At 33.6% G+C, this 21,804-nt stretch overlaps 3 protein-coding genes across 3 annotated transcripts; 1 reads left to right on the forward strand and 2 right to left on the reverse strand.

Annotated features, from left to right (window-relative positions):
* Positions 1 to 4,167: 4,167 nt before the first annotated feature.
* On the reverse strand, positions 4,168 to 6,929 carry LOC133176705 (heparan sulfate glucosamine 3-O-sulfotransferase 3A1-like). Its single transcript, XM_061311775.1, has 2 exons — positions 6,048 to 6,929; positions 4,168 to 4,817 (listed from the first exon to the last, which is right to left on the reverse strand). The coding sequence occupies exons 1-2, from the start codon at positions 6,500 to 6,502 to the stop codon at positions 4,202 to 4,204; spliced, it is 1,071 nt and encodes a 356-aa protein (XP_061167759.1). The 5' UTR covers positions 6,503 to 6,929; the 3' UTR covers positions 4,168 to 4,201.
* Positions 6,930 to 7,441: 512 nt separating this feature from the next.
* Positions 7,442 to 9,762, forward strand: LOC133176768 (uncharacterized). Its single transcript, XM_061311839.1, has 3 exons — positions 7,442 to 7,587; positions 8,267 to 8,524; positions 9,729 to 9,762. The coding sequence occupies exons 1-3, from the start codon at positions 7,442 to 7,444 to the stop codon at positions 9,760 to 9,762; spliced, it is 438 nt and encodes a 145-aa protein (XP_061167823.1).
* LOC133176704 (ATP-dependent RNA helicase DDX24-like) lies at positions 9,187 to 21,712 on the reverse strand. The gene is made up of 17 exons (XM_061311774.1): positions 21,543 to 21,712; positions 20,485 to 20,917; positions 20,229 to 20,321; positions 19,705 to 19,856; positions 19,255 to 19,578; positions 18,158 to 18,346; positions 17,517 to 17,627; positions 16,847 to 16,962; positions 16,517 to 16,638; positions 16,301 to 16,419; positions 14,646 to 14,823; positions 14,338 to 14,441; positions 12,734 to 12,851; positions 11,699 to 11,795; positions 11,088 to 11,168; positions 10,242 to 10,405; positions 9,187 to 9,929 (listed from the first exon to the last, which is right to left on the reverse strand). Exons 1-17 carry the CDS (start codon positions 21,708 to 21,710, stop codon positions 9,805 to 9,807), a joined length of 2,694 nt encoding a protein of 897 aa, XP_061167758.1. The 5' UTR covers positions 21,711 to 21,712; the 3' UTR covers positions 9,187 to 9,804.
* Between the last annotated feature and the right edge of the window lie 92 nt (positions 21,713 to 21,804).

Below are 21,804 nucleotides of genomic sequence, written 5' to 3' on the forward strand. Positions count from 1 at the left end.
AATGATAAATCTCAATATATGTAAACGAGGTCAAGGCCATCATCAGAGAGAACTGTTTTGTCCAAGCCAAATCTCACAGAAGCTGAAAACTGGACTCTGATTTCATGAAATTTATAAGTTGGTTGATTAGGCTAGCATTCGAAAGATATAAAAATCTTCCAATTTCAGCACTGATGGCATTCTGTTGCAAGCAAAGCATTTGGTTCCACAAAAGTGTGCTCTTTTTACATGTCTACTGCATTACTATACGTAGAAATACATTATGTTTATCTCACCTTTGACCTATTCATAGAACGATAGAATTTCATATTTTCAATTACACATGGAATCAATTTTACTTAAATTTCTGTCTGACAAACGTCCAAATATAATGTTATTCATTTTAATAGGGGAAATGAAACCTATCTATCTTTTGAATGTCATGTTTAAGGTTTTTGAAACCTGATCACCTTGAAAAAAAATCTCTAACAGAACCATCAATGATATCTCTCACGGGATTATAATTAGCGTTAAAACAGATGAAATGATATCATTGAATTCTATACACTTCCAACGTTTAGAGGTTTGTAGGTAATTGATTATGTGCCGAACATTTTAAATCATAATCATTCAAAACAGATAAATGTAAGCTGTGTGTTGGATTCATGTCGGTTATACTCGTTTCCTTTATATAGTTAATACATAATACCAAAATAATTTTTTATCACCAATGCAGTTAAGTATATCCAATAAATTTGGAATTTTTGAATTTTACCACTTTCCATTCGGCTTCTTTGAATGACTTTTTTATGTAGTTATATATATAGTTATATAGTTTTTGCCCTGTCCGTCCATCTGTCCGTCTAGCTGTCTGTCTATCTGTTTGTCCGCAAAAACTTTAACATTGCTCAAAACAAATGATTGGTTGAAGCTTTCATATTTCACATGTGTATTCCTTTCTTTGGGTACCATCATATTTGACATTTTGACCTCGACCTTGGAGCTTGATCCAGTTTTACAAAATTTTACCCAACTTTAACCTTGGCCATAACTTTTGAATAATTGGTGCTAGGGCTTTCATTCTTCACAAGTGTAATCCTTGTGACAAGACCTTCCTTTGGATACCAACAACTCTGACCGTTTGACCTCGACCTTGGAGTTTGACCTACTTTTGGAAAACTTTAACCTTGGCCATAACTTTTGAACAGTTGTTGATAGGGCTTTCATTCTTCACATATGCATTACTTGTGACAAGACCTTCCTTAAGATACCAATAATTTTAGCCCATTGACCTTGGAGTTTGACCTACTTTTTGAAAACTTTAACCTTGGCCATTACTTTTGAGCAGTTGGTGCAAGAGCTTTCATACTTCACATATGTAATCCTTGTGACAAGACTTTCCTTTGGATACCAACTACTTTGACCCTTTAACCTTTACCTTGGAGTTTGACTTACTTTTGAAAAACTTCAACCTTGGCCATATCTTTTGAATGGTTGATGCTAGGGCTTTCATATTTCACGTGTGTATTTCTTGTGAGAAGGCCTTTCCTTGGGCACCATTAATTTTGACCTTGACCTTGATGTTTGACTTACTTTTGAAAAATTTTAACCTTTTCCATATCTTTTCAATAGTTGCTGCTAGGACTTTCATATTTCACAGGTATATTCCTCAGGACAAGACCTTACTTTGGGTACCAACCTATTTGATTTGCATTTGAGAAAGTTTAACCTTCGCTATAAGTTGCCATTCGGGGGCATCAGTGTTTCACAAACACATCTTGTTTAACCATAAAATGGATCATAGGAGAAATGAAAACGACGGAATGAACAATATCATCATTTATTTTGTCATATTCATTCCTCAATCATATTATGTATTTTTTTCCTATATTATACCGGTATCTTGTCCAGACTCTGTATACAATGTCGGTCTAAAGGAGCAGACGACAAACTGCTGAATATGAGTCAAGGTACATATTATTTACGATGTATTATCAATTAACAATAGTTATTTCCATTCATATGTCGGCACGATATATCTCAGTGAGCTTGAAATGAAAGATACCACAGTGTCTGACATATCTTTCATATTTGGATATTTTACTAGTAAAAGACGTTAAAGGTAATCTAACAACAAAGCTTTATGATAAACGTGATGACTTCAACTTTCCAATCGTCAGCTTCCCTTACTTGTGCGGTAATATACCCTTATCACCTGCATATGGGGTGTGTATCTCTCAGTTGATTCGATACGCAAGAGCATGCTCTACGTATGAAAAATTTCTAAAACGAGGTAAGTTATTGACAAAGAAGTTGATGAAACAAGAATATCAACAGTCTCGTTTAAAGTCATCATTTCGTTAGTTCTATGGTCGATACAATGACCTTGTCAGAAAATACAATTTATCATTAATTCAAATGCTGACTGACGTTTTTCATACTAATTGTTAGGCTTTTATTTACACACTAAATTGTCGACGGATTTTTCCGTTATTTCCCGATCATGAAAAGGAACACACGGCGGGTGTGATCGGTCGGCAGGGGATGCTCACTCCTCCATGGCACCTGATCCCACCTCTATTGTTTTTTGGAGGTCTGCATTTGCTCTGCTCCCAATTTGTATTATTTTAATGGACTTTGAGCTTGAATACTGTTCGTTATCTCCATATTTCATCGTATTCAATCCTTACCAAGTCATTCATTAGAAAAAGCTTAACAGACAAAAGAGACGAAAGTAGAAACAATATACCCCGTCTTCCAAATTTAAGACCCCCCCCCCCCCCATCTCTAAAAACAATCTTGGAATATACTAGGATTTTGTAGAGTTCTCAGCAAAAATGGAAACCAATATGCACCTTCTATAAACACGGCTTTGAAGTAAAGTCAAGGAAACCAACGCGAAATAAGCTATGACAAAGTCAGTTTTGATTGGAGAATCCAGCATGTCCAAGGTCATTTTCAGACGAGTGTTTGTATGACATTTATTAATGGTTTATCGTGATTATTTTTTCACCTAGGAAAATATTTTTGCCTAGTTAATACTAAACACGCATGCTCTGATTATTTGATTACTTTTCTCTTCTTTATGGACGGGTTGTCTCGGGTTCCTAAGTGAACCATGTGTTTCTTCTTAGATTATATCCAACCTATGTAATATATTGAAATTAATTGAATCTTTACCACACGGATATATTTAATGTGTTGGCTACTGGATTGATAATATGTATAACTGTCGGATTGTGTCCCTCCCAAAGGTGCTTTTGAAATTATTATGTATAGATCAAGTCCACTCTTCCTATTAGCCATATACTCCCAAGTTGAAACATACATTATACAATGGAATTTCCAAATCGAGACATACATTGAATACTTCCTGAATAATTAAGTGTTTGAAATGTGTATCAGGGGAGATAATTAACCTTTCTGTAAGTCATGATTGATTAGAGTTAGCACAGCGTGTACTAAAAAATATCGATCCTATTCAGCTAATCCGAGTTTTAAAACACAATTGCGTGAGCACTTACAATGATTCTCGAATGAGCAATGTATAAAAGTACTAATTAAATGCAAGAGATACAAGAACTAGCGCCACTTCTTACGGGACAAGAGAGATTACTTCAATTTCAGAACAAATAAAACCCCTGGGCCTTATACTCAATATGCTGAATTTTACGAAAGCACTGTGCGAAAAATACCCTAAAGTGTATTTCATAAAAAGAAAAAAAAAACAAAAAACATATGTGCATAGCTTCAAACAATGCAAAAACTTGACAAATTAAGAAACACGGAAATCATCCATATGAGAAGGATTATGATACCTAGTATACTGCTTTTGTAAACATCAAAGGTGAAGTGCTGAGTATGTTAGACTGTTAATGATCTACGGAGTAAGATGTTACAGCAACCAATATCAAAAGGGCAGAGCTTCCTTGTCATTACCACTGCCAAAATCAGATATAGCTTCCTGTCAGAGAACAAGCGTGTCATAAGTTACCCTTAAACCCGTTTGATATTTATGCCAAGTTTCAGATAAAAAGGTTGTAACGTCTTCTAATGTGTAACCTGATAATATTTTATCTAGAACCATCCTCCTTCAATTGTCTTAAAATGATTCACAGCAGGAACATGATTTTGTGATTTATTTTCACAAATCTAAATTAAACAAATGTAAATATTCAAACTGCCTTTTAACCGTAGAAAAGAAAACAATCGAAAATCTCAACTAAGCATTCCAATTGAAATGTTGTTTTGATTTCTCATAAAATTTCTCGTTAAATGGGTCGAAGAAGTCCTGCAAACGTTTCATCAAGTATACTGGCGGGGGAATTTTTAACTTGCTGTCCGAAAAACAATGAGGACGTCCTTGACATTCGCGTTTCTTAATGCATAAAGTATCACGTGACGTATTATAATAGAAATGTTCCGATGAGATCAAATTCCTTAGACTTAAAAAGTCTTCAACTTTTTTCAACTCCCGCAAAGGATTCTTATAAAGTTTATCACCGTTAACAAAATGAATTTGGTCCAGCTTGAAATATTTTAACCAATTATCCAAAAACTTCACATATATGCTCGTCTGAATAAAATCACGTGAAATATCCAGGAAACCGGTATCATTGTTCCAAAAGAAGGCCTCCTTGAAAGACAATTTGCTTTTATTTCTTTCACATTGTGAGATATAATCTAGCAGAGTTCGTAGTACTGGGTTTCGAACCACCACGATAAAACGAATGTTCGGGATCCGACGATACACTCTGTGGGGAACCTCTCCGTGTACAAAGTAGGCACGGGTTCTCTCTACCGTAACTTGATTCTCTACAGAAACCGGCATCTGTCGTCTGAAAGAAAGGTTCAACTACATCTTAAATATAAGGCTTTTTATGCAGAATTATAGACTACAGTAGGACAAGAAAAGACTTGCCTTACAATATTGAACATGAAGAATATAGTATATCGGTATCTGTTACTCATTTTAAATTGTTCAAAAATAATCTCTGAATTTAATTACAAAAATCTGTCGGTTTTACATGGTGTATTCGAAATTTTACTTTAATTAAGCTTCGAGAATGATGGTGCACTTATTTGCTTTATATTCAAAATGGAAAAACAAAAATTAAATGTTTTCTCTGTTCGTGATACATCTACATGTGTAAGTAATTCCTGATGACAACGTCCATTCAATGTATTAAGTTTGTCATTGAAAAATGACGGAAATGACTGGTACCACCGTTTCTCCACCATTATATTACATGCAATATTTATTATAATTTCTCTCTGTTTTACATATGACAGTGAACCGTGCACGCATAATTTCTGCCCAGTCAACATTTTTTGGAATATCACAGATCAAGCAATGTTGACTGTCACTACGTTCTAGTACGCTGGAGGGCGTGGTTTCTTCATTAAAATGGTGATAGTGCTTTCATTTAACAAAGGTTTCTCGAAATCAAATTAAACTAATTTACATAAAAGTACATGTATAATATAATTATACATTAACACCACACCAGAAAAAATCCTGAAATAAAATTATAACTATTAAACAGAGAATCGTATTTTAGACTAAGCCTTGTGTGTTAAAAGGTTAAACTCAGCTGTAACAATGGCTACACCTTGGAATTATGACTTTAAATAAACTGATCATTACACAAATCCAAATAAGAATAATTTCAGGATTACTAGTACTTGGTTTCACATAAATTCTCTTTTGTGATAAATAGGTCTAATAAAATCCTAATCAACAACGATGATAATATATAATCTCTTTTGTGGTTTCCTCGAGTAAACATTACACAAAAGTTAATTCAGTAAAAAATTTTGACTATAGTCGAGACAATTCAAATAGTTTGAGAATCAAGTTCATATAGCTCCCTTTTGGCTTTGGAGATACTGGTCAGACAAAATCTTTGACCCATTGTAACTTTTACAATTATACCCTTGACTTTGAAAAATGACCTTGAATCTTGCACAAGATTCACTAGCTATGCATTTATAATCAATGTAATCCACATATCGAGCAAACTAATGGTCAATCTAATTACAGTATGTCTAATCTGACAATGTCTTACCTATACCATTCCAATCCTTTATGGTAATTTCTTGTAAAATAATGTACTTCGTTCCCAGGCGCACAAACATCTGGGTGTATTTTGAGAAATTCTAGCATTGTTTTTGTACCGGACTTCTTGACACCTATAATTAACGCATCTGGTAATCTTTTCATTGGGCGTGACGTCACTTCTTGCAATTTGTTGTCCTCCACGACATTGTTTAGTTCATCATCAAGATAAATGATGTCATCGTCATTCCGTATTGGTTGATTTTCGTGCAAAAGACGATATTTCGACTTCATTCCGAAATTAGCGAATCTTTCATTCTCTTTAATTTTTGTGTTTTCTTGGGGTTCCCTTTCGGTTACAAATACATGTATTCCAAAGATAAACAACAATAAACCAAAAATTATAACAATCACTTTTTGCAATAATTTTCGCGGCGTAATTCTCCGAATAACATTGGGAACCATTATCCAAATGAACCATGATGCACAATCCTCAATTCTGTCAAATCTTCAAAATTTTAATATCGTAAAAATACTTCGGATTCGTTATCAAACATTCGCACACATGTTTATGTATACAAACATAGCAGAACAGTGCAGAATCCCCAATGTGAACGCGAACAATTACCATGGACGCCAATTTGTCCGAGAGAAATTTTCATTACTGACGCTGTATATCATAAATGAAAGTGGCATAACCTCACCGGGGCAAGCTGATCTTACAATCCAGACCTATATTATTATATTTCCTAATATCACTCATTACAAATACAGCAACATCTCTTTTCTGAAGTGCTGATCAAGAAAAACCAGCAAGCTATTAATATGTTCTTGCTGTTTTGACTCGTAAAACACACTTTAATCAGAACTCTGGATAGTTAACTTGATATCTGACAAATAAGATTGAAATTGGCAAGACCATTTCATTAGAGTATAAAGGGAAAGTCTTCGTAAGATCGCAAGGACCACCAAAGTTGTTAAAATCATTTCAAAGAAAATGGACAATTTTGTGATCCAAATTCCAAATTAACATCGAATCTGTTCATTCTTATCTTAGAAAATCAAGTGTGCAAGTTCATTTAACCAGCTTGCTTATTTTGCTTACTCTGTTGTAAAACTTTCATTTCTAATTTAACATAAGCGTGTCAAGCATCACCTCCACGGAAGACAACACCAGACTAAATCTGCAATCAAGTGGCACAGATATTTTTTAAGAACATCGCTGGAAAAAGTGTATATATATTTTCACATTTCATATTTTTTATCGTAAAAAAAGTTTTATCGTAAATGTTCTGTAATGGATGATTCAGATAAGAACATAAAGGAACCCGGAAAATTCAAGGAAAGATATCATATGGGTTTATCGTGTCATCAAAGACCGATAAGATTTAATCGCGACGAACAATGACAGAGAACCTGCGCTGTTTTGTAGTTCTGTTGGGTTTGAGCCAGTGCATTATAGGAGGAATTCCGAATAGACAGCAACACGTCGTGAACCTGAGAGGGGCGTTGTCGTATGTCGTGAGTCAAGGCTGTCCCTATCTTGTACAGTAAGTCGTAGACAATACTAAACGAGAGAGAGGAACCTGCACAATTGCTGCCGATACAATTTTCCTGGTCTCATTTTAATGCTCGAGAAGTAAAATGTCATGGGCCTGCATGGCTATAAAGTGAAGGAATATATCAATTTTCTTTACAGTAAATATACAGTATTTCATCAAAAATTTGGGAGGGGAGGACAGGGTACGATGGAAGTTGGAGAGGATATGGGGAGAGGACTAGAGCATGGGAGAAAATGGCAGGCGAGAAAAAAAAATTAGGAGGGGTTAAGACACATTATTAATAGAATTAACATTGTTTGGCCAAGTGTTAATCAGATTATGTAAAAGATAATTATATTTTCAAATACAAATGTAAACTTTGCTTTTGTATAATGAAAAGATTTTCAATTTATCCACTGATAAGCGTTCACAAACCTCGACTGATTCCGTCACCTGCATCTAACCTTAGATGGAGTACCGAAGATGCGGAATCCGGTTATATGTACCGATGGAAATTTCTCTCATTATAATAAAGTACATCCTGATGTTGATTATACATAACATAATGCTGCAATTCGAATGTAATAATTTGAGAACTAGTTAATTTGTTTCAAAACAAGAAATTTGTTCTTTTTTTTATACATGTAGGAGAGAGGCCTTTTCTGTATCCAAAATGTTATATTTTCAGTTATGTCCGCGATAATTACTTTTCCTTCCGAACCTACCGCCAAGTCTCGATAACCACCACTCACCCGCCCACTATTCTGAACTGGGTAACCTATGTTTATGACAGAGGGGTGGACAATTATGTTCCAATGGAACTTATTCACGGCATCATCAACTGCAGGATGAACTATGCCCTGTATGCTGTGAACGCTCCCTCCAATATTTTACATCAACTCCAAGCTGATTTCTCGGGGATTCCTGGAGTTCTGGGTTTGTTGAAGTTTGAAATTATAATAAATCTCAGGCATTTTTTTGAAAATTTATGTTAAGAGATCGAATCAAACTTATTTCAAGGTATTCAATGAAATATGAAGATAAACTCAAAAGTCCACTGAAACAACACAAATTTGGAGCAAAGCAAACACAGACTTCTAAAAACAGGTGGGATCAAGTGCCATGGAGGAGAAAATATCCCATGTCGACCGGTCACATTCGCCGTGTGCTCCTTGTTATGATCGGGAAAACGGAAAAATCCGTAGACAATTCAGTGTAAAAATAATGGCTTAACAATTTGTGTGAAAAACGTCAGTCAGCATTCAACTTAATGATAGATTGTATTAGTTGACAATGTTATTGTATTGACCATAGAATTTGCGTAATGTTGACTTTAAACGAGACTGTTGATATTTTTTTGCATCAACTTATTTGTCAAAAGCTTACCTCGTTTTAAAAATTGCTCGTATGTAGTACATGCTCTTGCATTTCGAATCAACTTGGAAGCATAAACTCCATATGCAGGTGATTAGGGTATATTTATACTACATAAATAAGGGAAGTAGACGGTAGAACAGTTGGTTATCACGTTTATCATATAGTTTTGCTGTTTGGTTACCATTAACGTCTTTTTCTGATAAAATATCTAAATATGAAACAGATGTGTCAGACTCTGTGGTATCTTTTATTTCGAGTTCAAAGAGATTTATAGAATCAACATAGGCATTAAAATGAATATTGTTATTTGATAAAACGTCGTAGATATAGCTTATGTTGAATTGAAGGCCACAGCAAGAAAATAAATCGCGAAATAAAAACAAATGAAAACAAAATTCGACATTAATAAAAATAGAGACTGTATTTTACCAGAATAACGATAATGATTTAAGGAATGTTTTTCAACTTTCCTGAAAATCGTACATTTTTATCAATTTATCCATACCTGCTTGATAAAGATTTATAAGCCTTTGGTAAAGAACAATAACATAAGGTATTTTTTCACATTCATAAATATGACAGACACAGGTGTAAAACATTTATTAACAGAAAAAGGTTTCACCAGGCCTTATCATCACGAGTGAACACATTTTGTCAGGAGATATTTCTCTGTAATTTCTATCCAATACAAAATACTCCCAGTATTTCAGAGAACAGTTGGAATTAAAATGCTGCAAACTCATAATCAAGTTTTTTTTTTTTTTCATTTCCAGGATAGCAGTTCATTGGCATCTGTTTGGGAAATGATCAACAACAGAACAAGTATTGAGATAAATAAAACATATCAATTTACTTTTTCTTTTTCCATTTTGATTTCTTTTTGACATGACGTTTCTGACTGCTAGGGATGGATTCCAGAAGTTTATGCTGTAATTTCCGGTCTTTTTTGACAACTTTTAGAGCATCTTTCTTCTCTGAAAGAAAAGAATCAACAATGATGATCGTTTTATGACTTGTAATTTTTACATGCATTAAAACATTCCAGCTGTGATGCCACCAAAATTCAAAGATTCTGCATATCTTACTCTGTGAAATTTGCACTTAATGTATGGATAACTCACCCACTATAGAAATTCCAACAATACACAGATTCTCAAATAGATGCAAGAAATACATGCAATTGTTATATTCATTCCCTTCATTTATTTTAAAAGCAATAAATCAATTCCATCATTTTTTTTTTTTATGTGATGAAATTCTTATCTTCAAAGAATACAACGTGTTACCTTCATCAGCAGATATGTCTAGTTTTCCTGATTGAGTGAGATATTTTCCGGTGAATGCCTGAGGTGCCAGTCTCTGTTTTAACATCTGATCCAGTTCAGTTTTCATGCTTTTCAAGTCCTGTTTTCTTCCTGACTGTTCAAATGAGTCTCCAAGGTCACTTAAACTTATCAAAGGTCAAGGCATTCTAATGTGGACTAGAAGTAACACTTTACCCTCTTTCTTTATGACAGGCTTAAATTGGATTAAACCAGAAGGAATCATAGTTAATTAATAATATTGAAACTTAAAGCTTTCCACGAATTGAAAAAATGAACTGTGTCAGCAAAAAACTTTTTGTGTGTACTATACTTCAGGCCCGTAGGAAGCAATTTCAGTTGGGGGTGGGAGGTCAGAGGGCACAATAAAATATTTTTCAGTTGGGGTGCACTATCAAAAATTCCTTGACATGCAAAAAAAAAAGGTCATCGGACGTTAATATTGAGGGGTCACGAGCATATAACTATATCTTCTACACTATTCTATATATCGGCCATATACTTGTGTACATTTATTATACCTGGAACTTATGTGTCCAGTACAAGGGATGTAACAAAGTGAATCTGTGGTCCCAACACTTAATGAATTAGAGTTTCAACTTTATTATTGCAAGCTCTAGGATATTTTTTTATAAACTGTCTCCATTGATTGAGATTTTTATGTTTGACTATGGCATAATTTAATGCTTTCCGAGAACTATTCTCTCCAACATTAAAATTTGTACTTCAAAAGTTTATTGTTTTACTTGAGAAATCTATTTAATAATAATTAATAGTTTTAAGAGAATTATAAATGACATGAAAGGATACAGTTCCTCATCATCTATCAACATGTCCATCTCCTTAGCTGCCTTCTCAAACCATTCATTCTGTCTCTTTTTCTTGTTAAACCTACAAAATATTTTATATTTTAAATATCTGACTAACAATCATTATCTTTATTCATTTTTTTTTTAATAAAATGCCATACTTTTTCAAACATCAAAATATGATAATAACAAATGCTTTGAGATTTGAATAAATTGACAGCATACATGAGTATTTGAATTAATAAGACACAGAAGTTTTATCCTTTACAGTATAACTCGTTTAGTACGAACACGGATATAGTGAATTCACGGATAAAGCGAATTTTTCTTGGATCCCCAGCTATATAAATTTAAAGAATTTCTTATACGGATATAACAAATTACGGATATAGCGAAGTACCGGTAATTTCACAGGTCCCAGTGACTTCGTTATAACCGAGTTTTACTGTAAATGTTTTTGCAAGACATTAAAGGTAAGGCTAATTCTGATGGATCTTTGTGTCTTAAATGGATGTATCATGTACCTCATGTATGAGCTTTTTTCTTTTAAATGTCATTTGGAAAAATATTAAAATGAAAACTGCAAAGTAAGAAAGAAAGGACCAATCTTACCGATGCTCTTCTACATCAATTCTTTTTGCCAAGTTCAGTCTTTTCTTCAAAGCTGATAGAAGTTGGTATTCCACAGGAAATACTGGAAGATCTTCACCTATGAAAAACAAAAAAAAAAAAAACAAAAAAAAAGTGAAACAATATGCTTAGAGTGATATACAGTAGAAAACCAAGGATGTCTGAAATGCTTTGTTACATAGAACTCTACAAATTCAATTTCTCTAGTCTAATTAAAAGTTCATCCTTTTCAAGCCCCTGAATGAAAATATTACACCATTATGATGCACAGATTTGTATATCATTGTTTGCTGTACATAAGTCCTACCTTAAAGAAACAAATGACTCTGTTTGTCTGATAAATAATTAAATATACAGGGGAGAGAAGAAGGTTTTTGAAGAATTAATGCATTTTGACTATCTGATCTATAGAGCCCAAACCTAATACAAGAATTCCTGACCCTGGGGCCATGAATTTCGAAATTTTAGTACAAAACTTGGTTCTAATTACAATCATGCCAACAGTTTGACTGCTTGATGTCCACAAGTAACGAAGAAGATTTTTTAACATTACATTAATTTTTGTGGTTAAAACCCCAATCCTCAGACCCTAGGGGAACAGGGACCATGAAATTCACAAATTTTGTTCTCCACTCATAGTTGCTATATGCCAAAATTGGTTCTTGAGGTTCCAGAAGGGAAGCTGAAAATTTTCAAAAGTTTAGGACCAGCACACAAAGATGGATGAAAAAAGATAACAACAGGTCATCTGTTCTTGTAAAAACATATATTACTGAATTGTCTTAATATATGCTAAATTCAGAAAAAGAAAAAACTACTAGTAAAGTGTTAAAGTACATTTTGGTCTTTATAAGTTTTTTTTTTTGTTAGATTGGGCTCTGGTATCAAGTAGAAAATTTGCAGCAGCAGTAGTGATATATTATTTACTATTTTTGTGCTTCCAGTTTCTACAAAAAGAGGTTCTGCACACCTTAACAAATTTTTATTTAAATTTTATTATGAATCACTGTATCTTACTTCTATTTAGGGTGTGAGTAATCTTCCTGTAATTTTTCACATCTTCTGGTGAAATAAGCATGACACTCAGGCCTTCCTTCATGGCCCGGGCTGTTCTTCCACTTCTATGGACATAATTCTGAAAAACATAATTTTCAAGTGATATAACTGTAGGGCAAAACAAAAGGGTAAAAGCTTACCAAAGTAATTGCTTTGAAAATGAACAAGGCAAGGTCTAAATTAAATATAGCTGTATTGTTTCTAACTTGAATTGCAAGTCACATCACTTTCACATCTATCAAGTCAAGTGTGTCCTTGGACTTTAAACTGACACTAAAATTTAATGTATAGTGTTTAAAAACAGTAATTCTTGTAACATTTTTATACCCCCACTCCAAAGGAGAGGGGGGTATACTGTTTTGCCTTTGTGTGTTTGTCTGTCTGTCTGTCTGTTTGCAGCAAATTTTTGTCAGTTTTCTCAGCAACTACTCATCGCAGATGCTTGAAATTTTATCACAGTTTTTGTCTAGGCATGCCATATGGTGGGATTCATTTCTGTACAAATCCGATGTCAACTTCCTGTTTATCTGTGTGTCTGTCCATACCAAATTTTTGTCGCAGTTTTCTCAGCAACTACTCATCGCAGATGCTTAAAATTTTAGCATACTGTTTGTCTAGGCATACCATATGGTGGGATTCATTTTTTTATTAATCTAATGTCAACTTCCTGTTTATCCATGCGTCTGTTTGTACAAAAATTCCGTCACAGTTTTCTCAGAAACTACTCAAAGCAGATGTTTGAAATTTTAGCACACTCTTTGTTTAGGCATGCCATATAGTGGGATTCATGAGAGTGTATATTCACATAAGAGTGGGAGTATTACTATTGAGCATTGGCTCACAGAGTTTTTTTTGGAATTTGCATCAAAATTGATAAACAGCACTGCTTTGCTATCCTCTCGTCTCTTAAACTGGAGTTATCATTCTTAGCACAAGTTATCTTTTCATTAGTGCAGGTATAGTAAAACTTCCAGTTTAAAAGCTAAAGAGAAAATGAATGTTACAGATAACTAAATCTGTCAAAATGATGAAAACTTTGAGGCACTCTTATACAAGCATAATCATCATAATCAATAATGCAATATCTTTAACACAATTTCCAGAGACTATTTTCAGACTAGTCTTCCATTTTGTTTCCAATATTGTCCACTTTAATTTTTAGCATATTGTAAAAATTGTTTTTCTGGTCAAAACTTTAAATTTATTATTGTACATAATAACATTAAAAATTGTCCAAGGGATAAACTTCAGACTTGCTAGTAAAAAAAAATACTTCAAATTTTTCAACATTTAGATAGATTTAGTTATCTGTGAAATTCATTTCCAAAGAAAAGGTACTTAAGAATGAAAACCCAAGTATACTAGAAGAGAGAATAGAGTCTATATGAGAAATGAATCTTTGAAAACAATTCAGAAAATACAGTTATGGATTAGTATCCGATCTGTTGGCCCTCTCATACTTAATATTAATTTACTAACTGAAATAACAATAATTAATGTAAAAGTATGCATTATTTCCTCATGTATACAGGAGACATGAATAGAGAGAAATGTTAGATCCTCACCTCTACTGTCTGTGGAACCTGGTAGTGGATCACATGTTCTACATTAGGAATGTCCAAACCTCTGGCAGCAACATCAGATGCCAACAGTACAGCATTGTCATTGGCTACAATTAAAAAAAGAATGTCTTAAACTGACCTGCAAATTGCTTAGAAGACAAACAGAAGGTTTTACATTTTGAGTAAATTTATGGAGAAATAAGAACACATGTAGGACACAAAATTAACACACAATTGTGTAAGTTTTTCCTTTTCTTGTATTTGAGAAGTTAAATTTATATTGTCCTTTTTGATCTGTATATTTAACTTACCAGTAAATCTCTCCAAGTTTTTTAGTCTCTGCTTCTGATGCATATCAGCATGAAGAGGTAAAGGATCTGTTTTGAGGAGAGTGAGGATGGAAACAAGACGTCGAATACAGTCCTTACTGTTGGCAAAAATCAGTGTACGACCCGGGTACTGGGTCAAAAAGTAGTACAGATACAGATCCTGTAAAGAAAAAGAGGCCCAAAGGCCTTAAGGGTCACTTGAGTATAATACAACACTGAAAAGGACTCATAGGAGTATAAAATAAAATAATCTGAAAGATTTAGATATGTTGCCAAAAAGCAAGAGAAGTAGGATGATCAGGGATCAATAAATTAGTTTAGTACTCAGAAACATATGGAAGTGTAATAGCACTGGCTAACACAGGCAAGTAGCCAGTGCTAATGCACACCCAGCTGTCACTTTAATGTATAAAGATAAGGTATTTTTGTCTCATTTAATTAATATTCATCTATTATTTACAAGTCTACCTGGCAATGGAAAACTATGTATTTTTTGTATCATACATTAAAAATCCTTGTGTAGTTCTCTTATTCAACTGATCTATCAGTTACATTATTTACAGTGATTAAATATCATAGGTGAATAGCAAAAAGGAACAATATCTCTAGAGTATAAATTTCCTGGCAAGATCAACAGAGCCCAGCCCAGCACCAGAACACTTGATCCAGTGATCCAAATTTCCCCATTCTGGTAAAACCACCCATTGCTCATTACAACTTTGTACTCAGTTTGCTTCCTAGAAGCCAAGAAGTGCAAAGATTTTCTAATCATTAATGTACTTTCACTATATAATCAACAGAGTTCCACCAGACTCTACTGATTATAGAGTAACACAGGTAACCCCTAACCCTGGGGCTTTGAATTTCACAATTTTGGAAGAGGCATCCTTGCTCATCATTACCATGCATTTAATTTCTCTGCTTATACTGAAAGTCAGAAAAGAAGATTTTTAAAGTATTTTACTAATGCATCTTGAAAACGTGATTAATACCCCTGCCCTAGCACTAGAACCCTTGACCCAAGCCATGGATTTCACAGTTTCGGAAGAGACATCCTTATTCATCATAATTATGCACTTAGTTTATCTACTAAGTACCTAGGAGCAGAGAAGAAGATTTTCAAAGCATTAATGCATTTTCGCTACCGGTACAGTTTCATTGAAATCTGAATAAAACTGTAAAAGGAATAGCATTCGGAACAGGGCTCTCGATTCTCTATAATTGGGGCCGTTTAAAGGCCCCATTCCCAATTCAAAAAAGGTACCTTTTTTCCCAATTTAATGTTTTAATTTTCCCAATTGGTCACTTCCCCACATATTAAAGAACATTTAGTAAAATATGCAGTTCCTAAACTTGTTATTCATATTTCTCTATATTACAAAACAGAAATTTAGTTGATAACAACCACCAGAAACTCAATATATAATGAATTTAATGGATATTGTCTAGTTATGATTTTCCCAAATCTCCTCAAAAGGTCGCTAATTTTCCCAATTTTCACGGCCCTGGCCCCAGTCCCAAAAACTGGTGTGAGAGCCCTGTGGAAATAGTTTCACAGAAATTTTTGATTTTGGTAACCATGGCCTTATCACATTACAAAACCAACAAGTGAGATTTATGTATTTTAGTTGGGTTACCTTCTCCTCCAGAGTACAGTTTATTCTGGCTTCTGTCAGTGTCTCCACAGTTCCGATCTTCCTGGTAAGGTCTATCACTTTTGGCTTCTCCCTCATTTGGATCTTGCTCATCAGGGTTTCTGGAGAAAAAAAAAAGAATTCAACAGTATTGTCATTCAACAGTAAAAGACTTATAACTATAAAAGATCAAATGATCAAGAGGAAAATTCCACAAACCTAGTTTCTTTTCCTCCGTGAGAGTCATTTTCTTACGGACAGAACGTTGAGGACCTGCATGCACCAAGGTCAATGTGGCTGAAAATACAAATGTCTGTCTCTTGTGTTTCTTCTTCTCATTTCTACAAATATTAACCAAGGAGATATTTTCACCCCAAATTACATCAATGTTTGATTTTTGTTCATCCTTACATGCAATGAATTTATGAAGTCCAAAATTCAAATCCATAATGAGATGAAAATGAAAATTTTGGTATGTTAATATATTCTGCAACAAAGGACATTAAGAGTTTTTCTGTTAGTTATATATTTACAGTTGATGTTCTTTACCTGTTAATGAAAGCCAGAATTTGAGTCAGTTCTTCAAAATGACCCTTCTCTATCATTCTGTCTGCTTCATCTATAACTAAACTGTCCACTTCATCAATGTGTGACAAGTACGGATCCTTCCAAAAGAAATCAATCATTCACCGAAAATCTATATACTGAACAACAAGTAATTCAAGAATCTCAGAATTTATCACTATTTATCATTCAAAGGTAGCATTCAGATACTGTTACATGTATATATATATATATATATATATATGAGCATTCAATGCCAAAGTTAATGAAGTTTTTTCACAATCTTAAATTTTTGTACTTTTTTAATAAAACAAATTTGACATTTCAGAGATAAGCCCCCTATCAATATTCTTTATACTGAAGATCACAAAGTTTTTGTGACACCTTATTTTTTGCAAGAATGGATTAAGTATTCATAAGTGAGACAAAATTTTCACAAATTCTGTTATTTTTTGTATATTATCTTGAATGATAAAAGTATATGCCAGAATGATATTTTTGCGAGCAGACTATCTCATGTAATAGCACGAAAATAAAGTTCTCGTGAATTTTATCTCACTTTTACCCAAAATATTTCAGGAATTTCAAAATATATCTGCACAACAAAGATTTACCAGTATGAAATGAGATAAATGTACTGGTATATGGTGTATACCTGCTCCATAAGTTCCCATAACCTTCCAGGTGTGGCTACCAATATATCTGGACACTTCTTTAAAATCCTTTTTTGTTTCTCAGCTGACATTCCACCAACAATTGGGGCAATCTCAAGAAATAAGTGCATATAATTTAATAACCTTGAAATTTCTTTTAATATAAACAAAGCTATTTCTCTTTAATTTCCAAATATTCTAATTCAAAGAAAATGTGAAATTAACTAACTTCATGTACTAACAAGACTTACAGACAACATAATAAAACACATGAACTTCCATTTTTATAGTTCATTGAAATTTCGTGGTACAGTATTGGAGAGAAATTCTAGTATGGTGTACATACAAATCTGACCTTTTCCATAAAAATTACATACTGTAAAAGCGGAAATATTTGTTGGGGATTTAATTCCATTGTTAACAATTATCAACTAAATTAATTCCCTCAAAAAATTTTATATGACTATATAATGAGTAGGGTTACATTTGTAACAACAAAATTTAATGCTCATGAAACCTTTTTATATGACGAATCAAAGAAAATTTACTCCCACAAAAATTTGTGCTTCTAAAGTATGTGAAGCAAGTATATTCATAAAATTGTTTCATTTATTTTATGAAAAATCTAAATAAATATACCAACTGTAATATCAGTGAAAGCTGCTGCCACCTGTAGGTGATCCTTGACCTGGATAGCCAGCTCTCTTGTTGGCTGTAGAATTAGAGCCAAAGGGAACTTACTGCACTTTCTCAGAGATGGTCCAGTATTGGGGAATCCAAGTGCAGAGAAGTCAGCATCATCAATCACCTTCACACAGCCCAACTCTTCTATCTGGAAAAAAGAAAATTTTTGATTTGAAATTGAAAAGCTAAATATTGCCACAGGTACTTGTGGATAGGACCCCCCCCCCCCAATATACCCCACAGGTCATAATATTGTCCACGCAGAAGGGGAAGGCGGCCGAGGTGGAGTGGGGGGGGGGGTTACATGTCAAGATTATAATGTTTAAGCGATTTTTAAACTGCTATTTGGTATCAGTGATAACATCCTTTAAAGGGAATATTGACGACTACCCTCGCTCATCTCGAAAATCTTTAGCAGAATTTAATTCTAATGAATCAATTTCGACTTCTTTATCAAAATTTTCCCGAACTTTTTCATAGACCTCTGACTTTTCCCTTAGTTCTATAACACTCAGAACTCGCGAGTTACACGCTAGGTGTCATTTTTGCATCACTTCCGTAATTTCTACTTTGACATTTCCAAATCTTGTAGCATTTTTCACGTTTGACAATGAATACTCGGATTATTATGGAATGCCTGGGCAATTAAATAGCACGATTAAAGACAAAAATATCTACTGAGACAAGATATCATTACACATTTTAGTGACATGTATTAGGTAAATGATATTTCGGGCCTGATATCCAAGAGGGGTCAAGTGTACACAAATGGAAGTGACTTACCTTCTCTATTTTATAATACCGCGGGTATGATTTTTTAGTAAAACGTTAATTCTGCATTATTTTTTGGATTTTTCTTATGGAATACATTGTAAATGTGTACTAGAAGAATAATTTATGAAAAAAATACATAAAAATATTTTTTGACCTGTGGGGTATATTCGGGGGGGGGGGGGGGGGGGGGGGAGGTCCTGTCCACAAGTACCTGTGAATATTGCAACATAGAAACATACCTGTGACTTACTTTAACACTGTACCATGTACCATATATTATACCTGTTCTGAATCTTTATTTTCAGCATCATCTTCTGCATCTTCATCCTCTGAAATGTCCTCATCCTCAAATAACTCTTCTACTTCTTCATCATCATCCTCATCCTCAAATAACTCTTCTATCTCTTTATCATCATCATGTGACTTGTCTTCATCCTCATCTAATCCTCTTACCTTTTCTTTCCCTTCATCATCATCATCATCATCAGTATCAAAGACAACATCACTGGTTTCTCCTACTGAAGTGTTACTTTTAGCCTCTTTTTCTTTGTGTGCAAGAATGTTGTGAATAACTGGAATTCCAAAAGCTAGAGTTTTTCCACTCCCCTATCAAATTGTACCAACCAAAAAAAAAATGCAGATTCAAATTTCAAATTATCTGTGAAAAGAAAGTAGGTCAATCCTTCTTTTACATGGAGAAAAAAATACTGCAAAATAAAAATGAATTCTTACGGTTTCAGCTGCTCCTACTATATCTTTTTTGTCCCTAATGGCACTGGGGAGGGTCATGGCTTGGATTGGAGTAGGAGAGAAGAATTTATTTCTATACAAAGCTTGAAGCACCTTTTTGGGTACAAAGAAATTTTTCCACGCTGCCATTTTCTCTGTAAAATATGTGAACTAACACTCTCATAACAAAACAAAAAAAGAAGAAAAACCCACAAACAACCACTATCAATCTTAGCCCAAGACACCCCACTCCCCGATTAAATTTCCTTTTGCTCTAAGATGTCACTGTTTTTGTGAATACAAAAATTTTATCTGCATTAAAGAAACCCATATTATACAGAGATATAGCCAATTACAGACTAAGATGCTTTATAAGACATAAATCAGAAAATTTCAAAGTTTATCCATTGAACCAAAATTCAGTTTCATGTGACTAGTGGTTGCCATGTGCTTTTATACTTATATTCAATTACCTGGTTGATAAACTTTGGCTAAGAAAATGTGTTAAATAAGTACACATATGTTACCAATCAACTTATCATTGTCCACAACATCAGTTTGATCTCCATCAGAATCTTCCATCATCTTCATTCTTTTTCTTTCACTTGAGTAACTTTCCACTACAGAAAATAAATTTTAATGACAATCTTGACATTTTCTTCATATGCTGTTAAAACTAAGTCTGTCTTAAATTAAAAAAAAAAATTAAAAAAATTAATTTTACTGTAAATATATTCCTGAATAAAAGTATCATGAAGAATTCATAAATATATATATATTCACCAGATTTTTCATTTTTTGATCTTTTTCTTTTTTTCTTCTTTGTCTTCATTTCTTCAGTACTTGCCTTGGATTCACTTGATTTTATTGCCTCATTTTTTAAAGTTTCCTTAGATTTTTCTAGTTTTTGTTTCTCTTTCTTATTAGTATTTTGTTTTGTTAATTCTGTATCAATTGATTGAGATGTCACTGTCCAAGAATCTAACTTTTTGTGTGTTTTCAATTTTTGTTTTTTCTTTGTAGTTGATCTTTCTTTTGAGCTTTCTGTGACTGAGTGTTCTTTGTTGTCTAATTTCAATAGTTCTGAGGAAACATCAATTTCACTGGAAGAGCTTGTTTTACAATCTTTTCCACTTTTGGAGGAATTCTTATTTCTTGATGTCTTCTTTATCACTACTTTGTCTTGAATTTTGCTTTCCTTGACTTTGCCCGACTCCTTGAATGAATGAAATGCAGATAATTATAAAATATCTACAGCTAAATACTTTTACACCAAGAAGATAAGTGTATATACATGCTCAGTGTGCTCAGTGCCTACAGCACAATCAAACCCTATTTCTAAGGAATTTAATGTAATGAATGATCAACTAAATAAAAGCAATTAATAAATCAAACCAATCTTGGTTATTCCTGGTGGACATTTATACAGGTCTGTATTTTCCTATAAATATGGCATCAAGCAAACAAATCTGTCTGGCCAGTTCAAGCCCCACAAAACATTGCTATATGTAAATGTAGCAGTAAACAAGAAAGAAAAATGAGAATTAACATGAATTTCCTTGTCCCTTAAAGTTTGAACAAATGTTCGTATACTGCCTACATTGCCACTCTGTTTAACATTCTATCTGAAGCAATACTGCAAAAAGCGTATTTCGTTTTTCCATTAATTTATATGAAACAGTAAGACAAGTTTACACATTCTATACCCCTTAAATTTACTTTGATTGAAAATTTTAAAATACACACTTCAAAAGACGTTTAGCATGTTTAGGAAGAAGCACATGGATATGTCAACACATAGTATAATTACCTCCCTTTAATATTGGAATACATTTTCTTACGTTTTCATTTGTCTTTTTCCTTTTCCTCTTTTTAGGGTCAATTATTTCATAATCTGTTATTACTTTACAGCTGATTAAAGACTCAAATGCTCTATCAGAGAGTAAATCTGGTGAAATTTCAAAGTTCTTCCAACCCGAATTTATTTTCACGTGTCTGGTGGTCGCCATCTTTAAAACGGTAACGGGACGTTTCGCCCCTATTGACGTTTCGCGCCGAGACCATTCGCCCCTATAGACGTTTCGCGCCGAGACCTTTCGCGCC

This window comes from Saccostrea echinata, unplaced genomic scaffold (genome assembly GCF_033153115.1).
Source record: "Saccostrea echinata isolate AGI-Se365-2 ecotype Australia unplaced genomic scaffold, CSIRO_AGI_Sech_v1 ptg000081l, whole genome shotgun sequence".
Taxonomy (NCBI): Eukaryota; Metazoa; Mollusca; class Bivalvia; order Ostreida; family Ostreidae; genus Saccostrea; species Saccostrea echinata.